At 33.4% G+C, this 22,005-nt stretch overlaps 1 protein-coding gene across 10 annotated transcripts in view; it reads left to right on the plus strand.

Annotated features, from left to right (window-relative positions):
* The window catches only part of Rbp6 (RNA-binding protein 6), a 285,917-nt gene that overhangs the window by 234,058 nt on the left and 29,854 nt on the right, over positions 1 to 22,005 (plus strand). For all 10 annotated transcript variants that reach the window (XM_081985294.1, XM_081985296.1, XM_081985295.1 and 7 more), the window contains one exon: positions 21,395 to 21,477. In XM_081985294.1, coding sequence (XP_081841420.1) covers positions 21,395 to 21,477 — 83 coding nt within the window. The remainder of the gene's footprint in view (positions 1 to 21,394; positions 21,478 to 22,005) is intronic.

Below are 22,005 nucleotides of genomic sequence, written 5' to 3' on the forward strand. Positions count from 1 at the left end.
CATTTCACCCTGTATCTCCCTAACCCCAGCCTGTAAATTAATGGAAAAATACTGTTGGACACTACAGAAAACCACTCGTTAATCCTGCCTAATTGCAGGGCCGTACTCTAAAAATTACAATTGGTAGAAATTTTAGAAAATTGGTTAGGTTAGGTTGAGCAAAGAAACCTACTGAACAGTAATTCACATTATACATGCCTAAAATTTGATGTAGAATCCAAAAATGCAATAATATACAGGATGTTTAAAATAAATTGACGTCTACTTTCAGAAAAGTTGAAATTTCCGTAAATATTTTCTCCTAATAAACTTTTTTGGATGATTTGAGTGGCTAACCTTGTTGGTAAAAATCTTTTTGTGGTAGAAAAACCCAATTGAAATAAAGTAAAAAGTGGCTACGTACATGGAAAAGAAAAACCGTTTGGCATTCAAAAAGGCATTCAACGAAAACGAATGCCCATCCACAAGGTAATATCGCAAGTTGCATAGCCTTGTTGCTCGGGCTGCCTGGCGAAACACATGTGCCCGAAAAGGGCAATTTATTTTATTTTTACCTTGTGTACAAAAGAGTACAAGAAATTTATTTTGTTTTCGTGTCAGCGGCGAGGCCATAAACTTGCTGGATTGTCTCTTGAGGTTAGATTGTATAAAATTTGAAAGTAATACAGTTTTCTGTTGCCCGTGAGAGGTTTTCTAGTGCGAAAAGCTCGCTTTATGATGAATTAAGTCAGTTTGTAAGAAGTGGATATAAAAAATAACAAAATACAGAACAGTTCTGCTTTTTTTTACATAATATGGTTAAATTCTAACAGCAAATCCTCGTTCTGGGTATATAAGGAAAACACCCGGTTTAGACAACGATGAGAGGGTTAATTCAATTGACTCTCCCCCTTACATATCACGTCTTCTCGCCAAAGTTGTAGACATGCCTCGAGGATATTTATAATAACTGCTGATATAGTACGCAGACAGTTTTAGTCCCCTACATGAACGGGTTTGTCACCCTAGGCCAATTAATTGTATCGAGTAACGCGAGTAAGTAGGTACTAAAATTCTTTACAAATACTGGCTAATCACTTTTAATATAAATCTCAACACTGCCTCTGCTCTCTTAATTTCAGGCAAATCTAAAGAGATTAGGGAAGAGATAGGAAATGAATAAATATTAACCAAAAATTAATCTTTACTTAATTAAACCAAATTAGGGAATATTTCAGACAGTTTAAATTGTTTCCTGCAGCAGCGTTAGAATGGTAGAAATGAAGGGAAGACTATAAATAATTGAAATTCTGTTAAGATTGTTTTTTTAGTACGCTTCTAGTAAATTTAACAAATTTGCTTTAACCATCACTCATTATACTTATGGCAAATCTTATTAATTAGTTGTTAGTTTTAAGCTAATCTCAGCCAAATTGAACCTTTGTCTTTCAAACAAAAAGTTTATTTTATGTGTATAATAGACAGAGTGTTGTAATATTTCGACAGATATAGTAATCTAGTTTACACAGAATGAGTCAGTTTATATTAGCAAGACTGCGATAATCAAAAACAGCTTATTTTAGGTTTATTTTAGTCTTTGTTAAAACTTTGATACCATCCACAAAATGACAGCGTTTGACAACCTTTATATGACAAATAAGCGTCTCTGTCGAATGCCAGAGTTTTGCTGACGTAAACTGACTTTCTCTACAAGGTGAGTGAGATAAACTTAATTTTTTTCGAAAGAAAAAATCTGAATTTCTAGCTTCTCGAGCCTGATCATGTTGAAAATACTAAACTTCTGAAAATATCAAAACTTTGACACTTTTGTATCTCAAAAAAGGAAGCCTATTACCGTTATATGTTTATAAGAAATTTGTTGCGTAAAATAAGTTGCTCTATCGAATACCTGCTTGTATAAACTGACTCACCCTGTATAAAATGCTCACCACAAAACTCGTAACAGCAAAATGGTTGATCATTTTTAAACACTCTGTATCTTTAATTTTGTTGACCAAATTTGATAAACCTTACAGGTTTTGAAATCTTATTTTTCTTATAGAATCAGGTCGAAAAATTAAGTTTACACAAACCTCACTTTTTCATGCTTTTACAGACTAGTTTTTTCATCAAAATTATCCGGGGTATTTGCGTAATATAGGGTGTAAACACTCTTTTGGTAACCTCTCAACAACAAGTTAGTAATATTCTGTTTGTCACAGGTTTTACAACTATGGAGCTTTTAATGACACTTGGACAAAAAATCAGTAATGCTATTCTCAAGATCTAGGATAAGTTATAAAAACGTGCTACGTGAAAATGAGCAAAATCACGATTATTTCCTCTGAAAAAGTGATGAAAACTCTTTAAAACTTTTTTTTAAAACCATTTAAGGCAGGCAAATTGCCTTATTATTTTATTCAAAATATTGCTGCACATAAAACAATAACATAAATGGGGTTATTATATTATATCAGGTTTGGGCAAGCAGTTTTTAATCAGAATAGAAATATGACACCAAAATAAAACTATAAACATAACGGAAACCTATTCCGTAGTATTAAAAGGTATTTTACCGAAACAATTTTCGTTGAAACTAACTGGTCTTCCTTAGTTATGCACTTTATCCCGTATTTTATAACCGCAATATTATTTATCCCATTTTGCCCCGAAGTTACCAAGTGTTATACCGCTTGTTTGTAAAGCCCATTTAGCCCCGGGAACGATTTATTTTATTTTCAGCTCTTGGAACTATATTAAATTTGTTTTCGCAAGAAACACCAGCAGTAGCTATAATCCCTACAGATATTTCCTTCAGCATTGTTTACGTACTTTTAAAACCGAAAGTAAAATAGAGACACGGTCGCCGCTGTTATTCATATGCAAATATGCATAAGCAATTTACTTTTACCGAAAAGTGTTCTTTCGTAACTCCGGGGACATAATTTAGATGATTGTGGGTTTATTTAAAGGTTTGTGAACAAACTCCCTAGAATATAACATTGAATTTATAATTTGTTTTAATCATACAACTTACTAACATCTATTTGCGGTGATTTATAAACTGTTCTGCACAAGAAACTCAATCATTTCCTGACTGGCATAGACAGGTCGATTCTTTAGTGCTTTGATGCACTTACCGAGAATTTTCGCAGGAATGACTTTCTTATGCTAAATAATTCAATGCAGTCTTTCAAGACAATTTACTTCACCTTAGAAGAGAGTTTGGATGTGGAAATATATTTCTATAGCGCAGTTTGAAATGGAATAGATTATACGGCGAGTAGATTTACGATTTTCTTATTCACGAACATTGAAATGGGTTGGCAACTGTGCGATTGTATTGTCACATCAAAATAGTGGTTTTTAATCCACTCAGTTAAATACTACCCTTTGTGTAAGAGAAATTTATGGGTGATCGGTTTTAAAAATTCATTAACCGAAATTAATGGAGATGGGTTCTGTGGGAAAATATCGAAAATGGTAGACAATAATTGCTGTTATTAATTTTTTCCCTGTCGGTTTTAAGGCCTGTAATAAATTTATTTGGCCCATTTCTTTCCCAAGAATTAGGATTTGGGGAATTTTATAGGTCGCAGTTTGTTGGAGCAGCTGGCTCTAATATTTATTACACGTGCATGTTGTGAAACTTTATACACTTGGGTCTTTATATTGTTGATAATATAGTGTATCCGACTATTACATTTAGAGTGTCTCAATATGCAATCAAAGTAAGTTATTAATTTAGTCCTAAACTAGATTCTGTCGTATACACTAGAAGCTAAATTGCGGCTTCGGGCAATGAGTGGTATAGTAAACAGGAATCAATTGCGGGACAAGGTAAACTCAACTATTCAAATAATGTATGTTTGACCACAAACATCTCATTACTCAGTTCAATTGTCCAAAAATGACTAAAGCCCTTTAGCCATATTTCCTAGCAGCCTTTAGTGGCAATTTACTCGAAATTATTACATTAGTTTAGCAGAATTAAGCTTTACAACAATATTAAACTGATTGAATGAATTCATAAGCTAAAAGAACTTTTCAATGAAATTGACAAGAAATTGCGTTTTACTTCATTTCTAGTTAAAATAATAATTAAGTCTCATAGAGGTCTAGTTAGTTGGTTCTGGTTTGTGTAAAAATTTGTTTAAAGTAGAGTTAACTCGGATATTACAGTACAAACTGAAAATTTCGGAAACAGTAATTAAAATTTCCATCCAGTATAATATACTATAGCCGCATTCATTTTCAAGTTCCATGGAGGGAACAGAATATACTGGGTGGTTCATAAAGGCGTGGCAGATAAAATATTAGTTTTTTTTAATGAAACTATTTTTTAACAAATTTATAGATTCTCTATGAAATTTTAAAACTTTTTGGTTAATACTGTCATATTCCTAAACCTAAGAGTTTTTCTATTATTTAAATTTTTTCAGAAAAACATTAGTTTTTACCATATTGGAAAATTGTCTGTATTGTCATTGTTTCTAAAGGTAGAATACTCATATTTGATGCTACAGGGACGATGAAATAGATTTATCCAAATAAACTTGCGTTAGATGCTACAGGACAACTGTAAAGCTTTCCATGACAAGCTAAATCAAATGACGTAATAATTATACAGGGTGTTCTATTTCAAATAGTGCACTTTCTGTTTTTAAACACACAGACCACATAAACAATTTTTACCATTAATGCAAAAAAACACCAAGTTAAAAGAAATTTTAGTTAGGAAAGTATAGTTACTCTACTGCCAAGACAAGCAGATTTTTATACACCATGGCAGAGTATTAGAAATTTTAAGGACTCTATTTGCGATAAATGCTCATACCACACTAGTCATGTAAATAACCGATTCGTTAACGTCTTTGGCATTATTCGAAATTCACTTTCAAGCATTTTCTGGTTTTTCTCCCACGCATTACGTTACACAGAGAAATCGAGAACTGGTTCGCGTGATGATAATGTCAATGAGGAAAGACAGCTACACTCAGATTTCCTCGAGAATTTTAATGGGCTTGTCGAAGGGTGGTGATTTCGTGTCGTGATGGAGGTAATTTTTTTTTTTTTTTGAAATACTGTGGCTGATAGGCAATTTAGCTCGGTGATGGGTTAGAAAATTGGCTTCGGATTTTTTTCACTAGAAATGATATTTCCGGAATAAAATACAAATGTGTCATAAGGAAAAAATGTCGATAGGTGTTCTTTACGAGCTTTGTTATTCGGCTTGATTTCTTCCAAGGAAAACCTCCTTCAAACGACGTAAATATAACAAGCAAATACCTTCGCTAGAAATTTCCACTGTAATACTGACTAACGACTTTTGTCATCCGTTTTGTAAATCACGAAAATGCTTTATCACTTTTATTGCGAGACGACGTAACTTATCTTTAATATCCGACACGGGGCCCTGAAAAATACGTGCTTTGCTGGAATATCTACTGCTCATATGAAGTAGTTAGCCTAAAAAGTGTCGTCATTTTTTACCAATATTAAAACCAGTGAAGTACACAGTTTTTTTTTTGTTTCTCCACATTGTGAACAAATCGTGCCAGTACTGACCTGTGCTCAGATAACCAATTACATACGTAGTGAAAACAAGGAAACTATAAATCAAGCAGTCAGGAACAGAAACCGAAAACAAAAACAACTTGCGGTTTATGGATCGACTGTTGTAAACTTACAGGAGCGGAGCTCGTGGACTATCCATTACTAAAACTCGAATAACATTTTCTGGGGTGAATTTATACAACCAATCACAGCCCAAGGAAGCCGAATTGCTCGGGGTTGTATTAAGTATTAAGTTTCGTTTCTTTGTGTAGGTGTTGAAGAAAATACGTTTTGTGTTGTCTTTCGATTTACTGCTTAAAATAACTAGTACGAAGCTAAAATTTGATTTTTGTTTAACTATTTAAAGTGGACGTGTATATTCTTTTTCAACACGTGTCAGTGCTATAAATTGTCGGTGTAGGCCTAAAAACCTGAATTTCTCTCATTCGGCAGTGTGCTGTTACCCATATTTCTTCCCATTGTTGAGCTAAGATTAATGATGGACCGTGAAACCGGAGTCTATAGCGCGGTTTCTCGACTAGAAAATCCTTCTTCGATCCGGCGCTTCCGTCGAGAAAACCAACAGAACTGCTTTCAGAATTGACAGCCGCCATAAATTTTTAAATAAGCCAGATATTCGATGATTTTTGCCAATATTCGACTTTGATAGGCAAAAACTTTGTCTACGTTCTAGTCGCGTGTTTACTTCACGAAAATCGGAGAGAACCTTATAAATTTTAAAAATAGTTTTTATCAGTTTGTGTAAGAAATTAATATTTTTCAAATCTTTTTTTGAAAGGCACACACACTGATGACACATTGTTTACATAGTTTTTACTCCAAATTCGAATATGTTCCTATCTAACTAAAATATTTTCAAGATGGTTGCACTTCCGTTTATACCGGAAGTTGATCACAACTTTCTTATTTTAAATAGAATACCCTATATATTATTACATATTTGGATTCCTCACAAAATTCTGACCACCTTTTGTGTACAATGCCCTATGCCTATCTCTAGCCGTTTTCGAAATATTTAATGTTTTTCCAAAAAAGTGACAACGCTCAACATATTTTTGTACTCTGTCAAAACTGTATTTCATTTCGCAATGAAACTTTGGGTTATTGTAAATAAAGTATCGTTTTATTAAACTGAGGGTGCGTAATGACTCATTTGTATACAGGGTCGTCAAAAAAAATCATAAACCTGCCACTAAAAAAAATGAAAAATTTCAAGTTTTTTAAATAGAAACCCACATTTTTTATGACGGAATCATTTTGAGCATTAAAAATTACTATACGTTTCAGTTTACTTGCCTATACCTAAATCCAACCCATTTCGTTTTATTTGAGAATTTACCTTTTCAAAAGGTCAGAATTTTGTGAGCAATCCAAATATGTAATAATGTATAGGATGTTCTATTTAAAATAAGAAAGTTGTGATCGACTTCCGGTATAAACGGAAGTGCAACCATCTTGAAAATATTTTAGTTAGATTGGGCATGCCCACATCAGTATCCAGCCTCATTTTCAAAACCCTCCTATTTATACTTTTTCCAATATCAATCGATATCTTTCGTCGTGGGACACCCTGTATAGCTTCATAAGGCTAATCTTAACAATTTTGATTTTAGGTTAGGTTAGGTTAGGTTAGGTTAGGTTAGGTTAGGTTAGGCACACCGACATATTTAAGGTTAGGCACACCGACATATTTAAGGGCACCCTAGACTAGGTTTTAATTTGACTATGACATTTTGCACATGATCTGTCACAGTCACTAGGTGAACCTTAGGGTGTCCTTAATTGTGCAATCCACCATAGAACCCAAAAAAGCATTTTATACCTTCATGAAGCTAATTTTGATGGTTTTGAAGTTAGTTTGGCCATTTTGTGTGTCCACCTAGATGTCACAACTGTTAAACAATAATTTATTGATATATTAAGTGTACTTATTGCCTAAACTTTTTTTCGTACAACTGCTAAAACAAAATAATGCATTATATACCTCTATGAAGTTAGTTTTAGCACCTTGGACGTTATATTAGCAATGTAGAGTGTGGTTATGTGTTTGAGCAGCTGTCACAATCGTTAAACAAACATTCATAGAAATATTAGGGTCGATAAAGTCTTCGTAAGACTAATCTTGACAATTTTGACGTTATATTAGTCATTTAGGGCGTGGATGTTTGTATAACAAGCTGTCACAATTATTAAGCATGTTCTATGAAGAGAAGGTTTTGTGCCCAACCAGCTGTCACAACTGTCAAATCAAAACTCATGGAAATGCTAATAGAACTTATTTCTTAAACTTTCTTTGAAAAGTACCTAAAATTAAATAATGCATTTTAGACCTCCATGAAGCTAGTTTTGACGTTCATCTGAGGATGGTTGTGTGTATGATCTGTCAAACAAAGATCCATGGAGTTGTTAAGTGTACTTATTGCCTTGACTTGTATTGAAAAATAACAAAAACTCTCACAAACAACTTTGTTTTTTCTGGTGTAATTGATCAAAAAAGCAGCTTTCAGCTGCTGCTAATCAAAAATTACAAACAACTGTAACTTTCACCCTATTTCTTAGATCTGAAACATTACGCAATAACCAGATGAAGGAATATACATAACGAAAGCAAACAGGCGCCTATGACGTCACAAAATGACCAAACTTTAGTGAAAGAGGGTCGCATGAATGAATAAATAGTAAACTAGGTTTTATTGTCCCTTATCAGAACGAAAATACACTCTATTTCTCTCCTCTAACCTAACTAAATGAAATTAGTCTCGAACAAACCGGTTTTTAATTGAATTCAATTTTCTGTTCTCGTAGTTAAAATGGCGGTGAGCTATTAAGTAAAACCTCCCGAAACGGAGTTTGAAACTCAGCTACAGCTATTCTCTAATCGACTATTTAAGAAAATATATAATTGCGATTAAAACCGCGGCTGGAACGGAACAGCGCTAAGCTTTTGCGGTTTTCGGTGATGCAACTGGCGAAATTTGCTGACAAAACGCAAAATAATAGAACGGGGGAGTTGCAGCCAACCAGCTAAAATCAGCAATTATAGAATTTCTGTTCGTTGTGCCAAAGTATTAAGCCGACGTGGTAAGACCGATGTTTTATTATGCACGATTATGGTGTAATCTAGTTTTTTCGATAATGATTCAGGATAAAAGTCCTTTTCTTTCATGGCTACATTGAAATCAACGTTGCTAAAGCCAAAACTATTTATTCAGTCATTTCGAAAACGTCGAAAAGCTCAAAAAGCTTTATGATTGGAAAAACGTGGACCACTTTGACTGAACTGAACTAGCTATGACGTTTAATGACTTAGAGTCATCTGACAGCTGTTAAAACTCATTAAACAGTACCGTGAAACAGTTCAATGTCAACAACAGCTCAAATCATCTTTGGTAACTTTTTGAGTTAAATTTGGCAAGTATAACAGTTCTACCGCTAGGATAAATAACACTGTACATTGTATTTATAGTTCTATGGAGCGAAATTTGACTATTGTGACATTAAGTGACGTAACTTTCAATTTTGGTTTCAAAGAACTGTAAACACAACTGCCAGTGTATTTGCTAAAATTAGTAACTGTTTAACAGTTACTGTTTATAATTTTTAGGTCACTGGTGACCGGGTTTCGACACACGTGTCTCTTAATACTTTTAGTTTTTTCCCAGTCAGTCAGTCAGAATTGTCAAATTTGACTCTATAGAGCTGTAAACACAACTTACAATGCAATTCCTCGAAAAATCTGTCATTTTATGATTTAGGTCACTGTCCATCAATCATGTCTGTCAGAAATGTCAATTTTAGCTCCAAGGAGCTTTTTTAAACACAACTTCCAGTGTAATTTTCAAATTAGCAACTATTTCTAATTTTATAACTTCTGGTCCTTGGTAAATGGGTTTTGACAGTTATAACAGTGGTCACGTGACGTAAGAAAATTATAAAAGTGTTTCTTCCACTGTGAAATTATAATAAAGACTACTTACAGTGTGGTTCATCCAAGAAACGGAATTTTTTCGGAATGTTTAATCAAATATTTGAATTACCGAGAAATATTTATTATAATTCCCTGTTAAATCATTGCAAAACAGACGAATTACCGCCATTGCATAATTCATTAGATAAATTCGTTTTCGACGTTGAGTCGGATCGCGTTTCGTCTTCATCTATTTAAAACCCACCCTTGTCTGGGTTTAATTAGGTAAGGCAGCAAAGGAAAAGCAGAATATCGTCAGAGTTATCGGGAAGGCTCAGAATATTAGGCCCGGTAATAAATTGCGCCCTGTGGAAATGTGCCAGCAATAATAATCAATTCTAATTCGTCTAATTACTTTGGGACACGCACTTTTCCTATATAAGGCACCAATTCTATTTTGAAGGTCTTTTAAAGTGTTTAATCGCAAGCTATTTTAGCACGATATTGACCCATTTTTGTCACTTTGAGATTTTCATGTACATAAGTTAAAAAATTCTCAGGGTTTATAAAAAAAAATTGATAATTTACTGATTAGCCAATGGCACTTTAATATTTTCATCCAAAAACTCAAAAAGCCACCTAAACCATCAGAATCGGTAACAATTCAGAGGCCCCTTTTATCTTTTTTATGTCGTAATAAACGGCAGATAAATTGCCTTTAATTTCCATAAAAATACAACGCAGTAGCGCCCCCACGAGTGCTCGGCGGTCGATATCGGAACTAAACGGGCCAGATTATGTTAAGCTACGAGGAGCAATTTGCATAATTTTGTTTTTCGACATTTGTTGGACGAAATTGGCACGTGTTGGGCGACAACATAATTTTGTTTCAGTTTGTGATCAGTTTTACTTCCAAACCAGAAAAAAAAATTTTGGTTATTAATATGAAACACACTGTATACCCACACTGGGCTAGTGTTTCAACTTAACTAGACAAAATGTTTTAGTTTTGCTTTTTAGGTTTGAAATAGAGATTTTCTCGAGAAATTAATTTTCAAAAAAAACACCTCTAAGCAAAACAAAATAATAAATAAATTTGTAACTAATAGAGATACAGAAGTAATTACAGAACAGGTCATGGATTGAGTTCTTGATGGTTTTTACAAAAAACACAGGATAAGAAAAAATTGAATATCTCCCGAACTAATAAAGGTATCAACATGATTTTTTTTTGCTGTAATACCCGGGCTATTACCCAAAAATAACAGTTATGGATTAAGTCCTTCATGGTTTTCACAGGGCTGAATGAAAAAAGAAAATGCAATTTTTGTGAGAAAAAATTTAATATAATATCTGGATTTATTAAGCAAAAAGTTACTAATCTAAGTTTAATAAAAAAACCAGTATTTAACTTCCGACGTTTTGCTAGTTTTATTTAGGCTTCCTCAAACCATCTCACGACATATCATTAAAAAGCAACAATTTTCATTACTAACAAATGACATTTAGATTTGCTCAATTAGCCCACTGTGCATCGGTCTAATTTAAAATCCGTCGTTCTGAACCGAATGATTAATATTATTTTTGAACAATAAATTAAGCTTGATAATAATAAAGCGTATTTGAACCGTTTCGCTTTTAAGCTGCCGCTATTCCGCACAGAAATGTCAGGCAAGCGATCCAAAATTAGATGGATCCCGAGGGATTCTCGCAAAATGTCAGCACTGGCGGAGACGACTGTATATACAATAATAGCTTCCTGGGGGACTGAGAATTCACCAGTCCGAGCCGGCACTTTAAATAAAATTTTAATTTTCAATAATGCAGTCTGATATTCCGGACGCCGAATGTGTTTTGTCAAATATGAATTAATAATTAGAGCTTATTTTAGATTGCGGTTTAAATTATTTATGCCTGGATTCCAGAAGATACAGACAGATGACAAGTGGTGATTTGTTATATTATTTATTTGGTACAAACACTTTAGTGGCCAATATTCAAATCTGAAATAACTCACTAATTTAATCTTCTTGTTCTCTTCTTCAAAATAGATAGATTGTCTTCGTCAGTCTCAATCCTGTAAAATTAGTATTTAAAAGCCAGTAATCGAGGTATAAAACGGGAAAAGCGAAATTACTTGCATTTCATAGCTTTATGGGAGGATATTGACAGTTTGGACGTTTCAAACCTATCTGTCGTAATTATGAGAACAACGTCAATATCCAGTTCATCCAGGGCATCAAACTCCAGAAAACTTTCTTGTAAACTGGAAGGAGTATAAAATGAAATGTATTTTACAGATTAATGGGCGGATACAGACAGTTGTAATGTTTCAAACCTACTTCTGTACGTTGTAATTGTGGCGACACTGTTAAAAATCCTATCCATCGAGCTATAGAACTATAGACAATCCTGTTGAAACGAGTATTATTAAATAAATTGTATTTTATAGCTTCATGGAAGATATTGACAGGTGGGTTTACTGTCTAACCACACAAAAAAGGTTTGTTAGGAAAAAGTTATGAAGTTTAAACCTACTTTTGTGTGTTGTAATTGTGGCAACAATGTCAAAATTCAATCCATTGAGGTGTAAAACCAAGGAAAAGCCACTTGTAAAAAGGAACAACGTATAAATGAATGTTATTGTATTTTATAGCTTTGTGGGAAGATAATGACGCTTCAAACTTACTTCTGTGTGTCATAATTGTGACGACACTGTCAAATCGACAAATATAAAACTAAAGAAAATCCTGTTAAAGCGAGTATTAATGAATTTTATTTTTTAGTGTCATGGGAACATTTTGACAGTTGTGACGTTTTAAACTTATTTCTGTGTGTTGTAAATGTGGCAACGATGTCAAAAATTATTCTGTCCTGGTATAACCCTCTTGTAAACTGGAGGTTGCTTCATTTAGTTTCACCATCCCATTTTGGTTGATATTGTTGTGTCTAAATCTTTGGGAGTTCTTTCACGTGAAAAATTGAGAACAACACTTTGAATTAACGTGTGTAAAGGTTAAGAAATTCCAGATCGACCTTTAAAAGCAACCGACCTATTTTGCCTGCCCCCACCGACTTATATTGCCAATCACCTTTGGTATTTTACATTAGGCGCAGAATCTCGACCCTTCGGCAAGACCCTCAAAAAAATCCAACTATCCATTGACATTATCATCACGTGGAGTAGATTTCCATTACTACGTAATGCAGCGCGTGCGATAAAACGATCGATAACGAAATGACAGTGTTTTCGTTGCCCCGTTGCTTTCGTTTTGTTATTCATTGAGGGGTTGAGGAGGGGGTGAAGGGTTGTTGTGCTACGTGGTGCCCCAAACTCGATCCGATTCTGAGGATTGATTTTTTTGCCAAAAGGAAAAACAAACAAGAAGACGAAAAGCAAACTACGACCGCGACTATCTTGCCGGTAGGAAAATTTGCTCTTTTTATGTCTCTTCGTTCAGATTGATTCAGATGGCCTATAATATTTTTTTAGGCTGACTAAAGTAGGGCAAAAAAGTAGGTCACGCGTCCATTTGCTAACTGAAATCGTGTGAAAAACCCATCCTAATGCTTATTGCCTTCATTATGTCCTTTTCCTGAAAAGTGCTTCCTAAGGAAAATACAATCTTTCAAATTTCTGTTTAAAAAATCGGTTTTTTGTCATAACTGTGAGACCGTTGGAGCAATATTGATCAAATTTGGAACAAGCACTTTATTACACGTTATTACGGTCAAAGACCCAAAACTAACCCAACCCAACTTACAAATTGTCTTGGAAACGGAAAATTCACTTAAGAAGTTTAAAAAATATTATTGTAGCCAGTTTTTATAGTTTCCAGACAAACTAAAAGACTTTAGTTTTGAAAATTGAATTAGAAAAGATAAAAATTTCAGAAGCTTAAAAATTGTGTTTGTAACCAGTTTTCATGCAAATCGAGAGACTTTAATACTAAAAATTGACTTGTAGACATAAAAACTACTTTTTCAAGAATTTGTCACTACAAATTCATACATTTAAACCTTAAAAATGTGACTGAACTAATGAAAAGTGACATCAGAAGCTTAAAATTTGTAATTGAAGTAAGTTTTCATAATTTGAAGACAAATTTCAATATTTTAGACTGGAAAATAGTCTTAGATGCAGGACATTAACATTAGATTCATGAAAATTGTCTTAAAAACGAACTTTTCGTGCTTTTTACTTTGCTTTTCATTTTCTTCGAATTCTGGACTATTTTTAGTGCTTCAAATCTGCTTTCAGCTTGGAAAATCGAGTTTCAAGACTATCTTTACCAAGTTATTGACATAGCAAACTTAAAAAACAATTTTTACATTCTTCATAGACTTAAAATGGCATTCGAAGCTTTGTCACTATTAAATCGACTTCTAGACACCTCAGTGCTAAAAATTCGGGTATTTCTTAATAAACTAGACTGTTTTTAGTGTTTTAAGGCTGTTTTCAGTGCCTCAAATCGAGTTTCAAGACTATCTTTACAAAGTTTTTGACTTATCAGGCCTAAAAGCCAGTGTGTCCACTGACCATAGTCTTGAAAATGTTATTTCAAGCTTCTTCACTATTAAATTGACTTCTACACTCATAGGTACAATCAATTGTAGCATCTCTAAGAAATTCAGACTGTTTTTAGTGCTTTTTAAGACTGAAAAATCGAGTTTAAGACTATTTCCAAAAGTCAAGTTTCTTCAGTAATAAAAGTAAACAATTTTGGTATCAAATGCTACAATAATAGTCTTGAGAACTAATTTTTAGAAATAAAATAGTCCGAAAATTTAATTTACTTCTAAACTTGTTGTCCAGTCCAGAAAATTGAGTTGTACACCAATTAAAGTCTTGAAAATATACTTTTGGACTCTCTTTAGTCCTAGTAATGTCAGTTCTAGCATTAAAAGTCAACTTTCCACGACCATTCCTAGTAGTAAAAAGCAAGTTTTTAGACTATTCAGTACAAATTTGGACTTTCACAAGTCTTGGATGTTCAGTTTTAAACTATAAAACGATTTTTTAAATGGAAATTTGGAGGAATGTATCTTCCTTAGGAAACGTTTTTCAGAAAAATGACACAATACAAGTCAACTTATTTTTTGATTGGATATCAAATGGTGAATTATTGACACTTAAAACTGGACCACCCTGTATATGAATGTTTTCAAAAAAGGTCCAAATTGATTGTAGAATAATTCAAGAGTGGAAAGTACATAAAAAATAACTAGTCGAAAAGTGCCCTCTAGCGGAGCCAGCGAACTGTAAGGCACCAAGACGATTTTTTAAATTTTAATTCCTAAACGAGCAAAGTTACTCAAATGAAATTCGGAATTTTTGAAAATAATCGGAACAGCTACGGGAGCCGTTCGAAAAGTTTGACAGTTCAAATTTCTATAAGCTATAATTTCATTTTGCATAGTTTTTCAAATACAGTAATTTTAATACACTTTTTTATTTATTAGGAACTAAAATAAAAAAGCTGGTTTTTGTGTGGCACATATTTTAGGGTTTGCTAGCTCTGCTAGGGGGCGCTTTTCGACCATAGTTTATAGGACACTTTCGAGTAGTATAAAGTATAAGTATCCTACAATCAATTTGAACCACCCTGTATTTTTACTTAAATCTGTTATAAAAAAAAAACATTATTTGAAAAACCTCCTACTGTTTTTCGTCACCATATTTTGGCTTATTGTGCTCTGAATTACTATCATTAATGGACATGTAACTTTTTTTTTTCACCAATCAAAATTCCAGTTTTTTTAAGTCCACATGTGAAGCAAAAAAAGACAGCTTTCAACTTGCTACTTTTTCTTGACCAATCACCAACTAAGTTGCAATGCACGCAAATGCAGCACAAAAAAATTATGCTGAAAAAGCTTCTTGTGTTTGTCAATCCCACATTTTCTTAGCGAGTTTAAGCTGTAAGTTAGCTTGAAAGCAGCCTTATCGAACGGATTAAGTAGACAGAAGCTGTTTATTCAAACTTGTACGATATTTTAAGCGAGAAAGCGGCAAAGCCTCGATATTTTGATTAAAGCTCCGTAAACTCCCAGTCGTGCCATTTTCCTTTCCTTAATCATTCAGATCTGATTTGTATTTATTCGACATAAGAAATTCATAACATTACTGTGTGTTTATCTAAGTAGACTGTATGAATGTCTTTATAGTGGTTGTAGATTGAACAGTCAGAAAAAGAAAGGGCAGGCGTCCAATTGTTTTCGGAAATTGGATAGAGGTTGAAAAATGTCCAAAGCGGAAACAAGAAGACTTTCCGTGAACTCGAAAGAGCACGTCTTAAAGGATTAAGTGTTGGTATTTACGGGGAATAGGGTCAATTCTTCTTGGCCATCTCACTGATTCGAGAATAAGCCGAGCCCTTTTATGGTTCAGGTGCGATTCGGGATTTAATCGAACGGCGAGCTTTAACTTCTCATTAACCCACGGGCCGAATGAAGATTAATTAAAATTGAAAACGCTTATTTCATTTTCCGTCGAGCACTGGCTGTGATTTCTTTCGATTTCGAATATTAGAGTGGATACTCGCATTGTGCCCGCCCGCAGATTGATTGCGGCAGCAAAATTCGTCTAATGGTAAAAGGGGGGACCCCAAAATGAAGGAGCTCGATAAGAAGTTTTTTATTGTTATATTTCATGAAGTTGCCAATCACGCAAGCTGGTCACGTTATACCACGCGCTACTAAATTTATTATCTTTCGACCGCACCGTTCAATATTCCAGCACAATCCTTCTTTAGGGATACCAACACCTTGCGTCCTACTTTTGTAATGGATTTTTTTTTATTGATCCTGTCGTGTACGTAGCTCATCTCCAGTTCTGGTACAGGTTACAAAAATTGAAAGAGTAGTTTTAAAAGAAATTAGAACATTGAATGTTACAGAAAGTGTTATCAGTGTTTCAGAAATGAGTCTTTCACAAGATTTGGATACTTAAAAAATAATTAAAATTAGTTTGACATTATTTTGCTATAACCCTTCATAAAATTAATATTCAAACAATGTGTTAGCTGAACAGTTAATTAAATAATTTGGGGTTTAATCTCCACGTGACTATTTTATGATAACGGTATTACTAAATATTTGCAATATTAATTATCTACTAATTAAAGCTATTCTATTTCAGTTTTATTTTACACATATGTAATAAAATAAGTTAGAATCTGAAAGCATTTTGTGTGTTGTTAAGTATTTTTTCTACTCCTACAGGGATATTGGTTCATTCCTTAACAGTTTAGAGAACGGATAAGTAGGCAATTGCCAACGGATGAACGAATACAGAATCCTAGACAATCTTCAGCGTGCGTAAAGATTTAAACCAATCACAAACAATCTTCAGCGTTGCGTAAAGAAATAGACCAATCACAGACAATCTTCAGCGTGTGTAAAGAAATAGACCAATTACAGCTAATCTTGAACGTAAACAAAATAATTCTTCTGATTCTCATCCTCACTGACAGTTGGCATCAAAACATTGCATTTTGGCTTATGTTTTGAGGCAATGAAAAAGCCGTTCAAGTTTCAGTTAGTGTTCAATTGAAGAATAAAAACATCTACTTTATTATATGATAAATATAATGATACAAACTTAATTTTGCCTCAAATTCAAGATACAAATTTAAAACTATGAGTTATTCTATGTTCCAGATTGTTTGTTGTAAAAAATAAATTATCCTGATTTTAAAAGATATTCTAAAATGACTTTATTTATCAGAAATGCCTGCTCATTGTCTCTGGTTCAGAAATCGTGTAATGAAAATTACAAGCTCGAAACGCATAAACCATTAACTTGCTATGGAGATATTTAAAGCATCGAAGCAATCTATCGCTAACATTGTATTCAGTCTAATCGCATACTCTAAAGATAGGTTTGCACGAATTGCTACCATTCCTCGTTAATGAGTTATCAACACTTAGTCCCGGAATTACCTGCTACCTTATTTTCGTATAGAAACTCATCGATCATTGCCAAGGATTAAATCCGTGTGTTAAAACTTATATTATACACGGCTAATATCTCTAATATAAGAGCACTCTTGTATGTTGAATATTCATCATCGCTCATTTTTGACAAGGTGTGTTAATGTATATTGTGAGATATGTGTTTTTAACTGGATGAGATTTTAAATGTTAAAAAATAATTTATTCATTAACATTACGGAAAAAGAAGTCCATTATTTATTTGTAATCTGCAGCAAGGCTCTTCAGAATCGTGGGCTGACATTGAGGAATGACATCATTGTGCAGCCACTCCGGCACAGGTTTTAACAATTTGTGTAAACAAGTCCCTAGTAAATTAATTTAAATTTTTTGGCCTTTTAAAACATCGGGTCCAAAGAGAAATATCCCTCATTTTTCATTTTAATGCTTCATATTATCTGAGGACTGTGAATGACATGAGGGGTTGGAAAAAATATTCCTGAACCGTTTCCCTTAAGTGGGATTATTCCGCTGTTGACTCTTGTACATTTTTTCTCGTACTAAAAGGGAATTTTAGCGCAACTGCTTCGTGTAAAATTTATATGGATCAAAGTAATCAACTTGGGCAAAACACAAACTAGAAAAAAACCAGATCTAGTAAGAAATGGTGATACTGTAATCGTTTATCTTTCTCAATGGGGTCGAACAAAACCACTTTAAATTTATCTACACTGCTCAATCAGTTAAAAGCTGCTATATAAATTTTCTGAATAGCTCAATGCAAGCCAGTAATTTATTGGTCCATTTAACCAAACATGTTTCCAGTTTTCCCACGGTTCTGTACTGAATTTAAGCAATTGAAGAAAATAAACTCTTTTTTTATTAATTTTGTTCGATATCAGAATAAACTTGAAATATCCAGACTTTTTTATAGATTTAAAATAGTTATTTACGCGTAGTTGGAATAATTGAAATACTTGAAATGATATGAATTTTTTGCAACTGATTTCTATGTAAACGCAATATTGTACAGTAAGCAAAAATTTAAACAATGCCATAAATTAAGCATGTTGATATGTTGCCTGCATACATTAATGCGTAAATACACGCACTTTAGATTTCAAAACAAATTAATATTTCCTTTTATTAAGTTCTAATAAGTGTACGCTATATGCTGGTTAGATGTTATCAAAAAATTGGCTGATATGAGTCTTGTAGAGATTTGTGTCTAATTTATTCTGTGTCCCAAGTTTGGGCAAAAAACCAAACAAGAGAAAGCTAATGAGAAAACTCTAAAGAGAAACCTAACCTAACCTAACAAGGATCACTGTCAAAATTGACATAATTTTAAGGTCATCTGCTAAACTGTGCCAGTTAGAGCAAAATGGACGTCAGATTCGTTTTCCCAGATTGAAATTATTTTAAAAAAACTTTAAAAAAACACTCAAAATCCAATATGGCCGCGGTTTGAATAGTAGGTCCAAAAATTTGTAATTTGGTGCACACAAAAACCGTAAAAACTCGCTTATTTGAAACATGATGTATAATATACCCTCTATATAAGAAAAGAAAAAGAGCTGCTAAGTTGCTCCGTTTAGTCGTTAGAGGGCATCAAAATTAACTCTTAATTTTAGTAGATTTTACTAAATATCTCAGGAACGTTTCTAAAATTTTTACCATGGACCCACATCGATAATACGCAACTTTTACCTAATATGCACTATCTTGGTACTAGGCACCCTGTAATCTTAAAAAATTCAAAACCACATATTTGAAACAATTCCAAGGACCTTCTGATTTTTTTCGAAAAATTGTTTTTATTTTTCATTTTCATAATCGATATTGACTTCCTCAATAGCTTTAGGTTAATGTTAGAAACGTGACGCAAAGTGTCATTTGTCAATATGTCAATTTTTTTGAATGCCACGACCTTAAAACTGTCAAAAACGTCACAAAAACTAAGTCACTGCCAAAACTGCGCTCATTAGAGAAAAACCGACCTTTAATTAGTATTCCCCCCATTAAACTTAGTATAAAAAAAGTCACTTTGACAGGTGGCCGCACAGTAGCCCCAAATTTCTTAATTTTCATGCTTTTTTTTCGAAAAATCGTCCGTAACTCGCTTATTTAAAACATTCTGTATAACATAAGGTTTCCCCAAGCAAATTTACGTAAATCCAGTGTATTTCAGTGACCGTACCGAATACAGGGTTTGTCAAATTAGCGGGTAAGTCTCAGAAACTGAACAACAAATTGTTTACGTTAAATATCTCAAAAACTGCATAAAGCTTGATTTTTTGACGCCCTCTAGCGGCCAAACTATTACACCAATGACCGTTTTTGATTATACCGTTGGAAAGCCTTAAATCTGTATTATATTTTACTTTCAGTGATCTTTGATCGTAACTTTTCATACATCTGAGTTATTTAATGTTAAAAGTGGTTAAATTATACTTCGGTCAAGAAAAGCCGCTTTTAGCTTGCTGCTTTTTCTTGACCAATCACAATCTATGAGTAGTGAGTAGTTTGTGATTGGTCAAAAACAGCTGATTTCAACATGCTGCTTTTTCTTGACCAATCACAAACTACGAACAAATTTACTCCAATACTACACATGTGAAGTTACCATTCAAATGACGTAACTTGAATGTAACGTAACAGTCAATAAAATATAATCGAACCTTTTACAAAAAAAATCCCAAAATGGCTAAATCCAATTCGAATATTCACCTGTTAAATAATGAGCATTTCTTGATGAAAATTTCATTAGATCTATCGATATCGGAGCCAATCGAAGCCAATATTGTCAAACTCGCGCAAATAACTTCGGGTGAGGTCCGCAATAAATCACTTACTGATTCATTGCTGGGGGCAGCGTTTCGCACCCCATTTCCCCAGTTTTCCCTCCATTATTAATTAACACCGTACAGGACAGCACGCACGTCCACACCAATAAATGCATTCGTTTCTCGACGTCGAGGTTTTGAGGCTATTTGTGCTTTACTGTTATTTCCTTCCGATAACATCACAGATTAATGTTGATTTTTTGCTAAAATTATAAACTCAACTACTATCAGAATATCCCTGATGAAGGTCTAATTAAATATGTTCTTCCTAAAAAAATCCAGTTTTGAATCAAAATTCCAAGATCAATCAAACTTAATTCAAAAGGGCAAATTAACCGTTATTTGAATGTTTGAAATTGTTTTTGAAAAACAATTCCTCGCCTCAAAGAGAAAATGGAATAACCTTAGATGGTTTAATGAAGTATTACTTTAAACAATTTAACTCGTACACCTAGATTTCTACCACCGATGTAGGGAGCATTTAATGCTAATTAAGTCATTATACGAACAGTTTCTGGTTGTGAAAGTATTAGAATTTTAGATTTGTTGGTTTTTAGTTTCAGCTATTTTCAGGAAAATTATCATATTATGTAAAATAATTGTGGGATTAAGCCGGAATTGTATTAAAAAAAAAGACCATTAGTCAGGCTAGGTCAAGTAATAATAACTTTCAATCGTAAATATTTTAAGGAAGATCTACAACACAGCTGGTGCTATAGCCAAGACAAGACAAATTATCTTGATGGTATAGTTGTGTTCTTACGCTCTTAAAGTCGCAATTAATCACAATTACTAGCTCGGCTAGTTTGTTCTTAATCCACCCCTTTTCGTATTGAAATTGTGGCCTTTAATACTTGAATATGATTAATTTTCGTACGTTCGGACGTACATTTTTGGTGTACAAGAAGAAAATGTCTAGCAGGAAACTTAGGAAAGCCCATAAACAATAGGTTCTCCAGGAGTTTCAGACTTAATGTCAACCGCTATATAAAAACTTTTATATTGTCGTTGTTCCTTAAACAGTTTTGAAAGATTTTCTGTTGGAACTTAATAGAATAATACCTTATAAAAAGTTTTCGAAATGAACGTTCGGAGCGGCGTAACAGCCTGAAAATTGGAAAAGAAAACTAACTTTACTTTTTTGTTGCAGGTTTCGGGTTTGTAACATTTCAAAGCGAGGACGTCGTTGATAAAGTTTGCGAAATTCATTTCCACGAGATTAACAATAAAATGGTAAGTTTTTTGGATAACTGTGATTGGAAAGTAATCGGAAAAATGTGAGTAAATGAGTTGGCGAAAGTTACTTAAAATTATTGTTTGTTTTTGCGACCAAAGGGCAGATTTCAGAGATTGTCTTAAATTTACAAGTATTTTATTAAAAGTTCACTCAAATTAGGGTTTCTTTTAGTCCTAAAAATTGTAACATCTCAATGAGCTACTAGCACTATATCTCTTGTAGAATTATTTAAGACCAGTTTTTTCTATAAGAAATACAACAACAAATCAATCAAAGAAAATCTGAAAGATCTCTTTGGTTAAGTCCACAAGTGCAGCATTTGTTCTATCTCTCTCCGTTTCTCCCAAACTGCCACTTTTCTTCTGTTTCTTTACAGTGAACACACGAGGTTGATTTGACACGAGATTGATTGATTTAACAAACAACATTATTTTTCAAAAATTACAAATAACCGAGATATTTGATCGAAAATAAGGCAGTGCAAGTGAACAAACTTTTTAAAAAGTGTCTCAATTTGACAGCTC

This window comes from Ips typographus, linkage group LG8 (genome assembly GCF_016097725.1).
Source record: "Ips typographus isolate SLU linkage group LG8, UJ_Ityp_2.0, whole genome shotgun sequence".
In the NCBI taxonomy this organism is placed as follows: domain Eukaryota; kingdom Metazoa; phylum Arthropoda; class Insecta; order Coleoptera; family Curculionidae; genus Ips; species Ips typographus.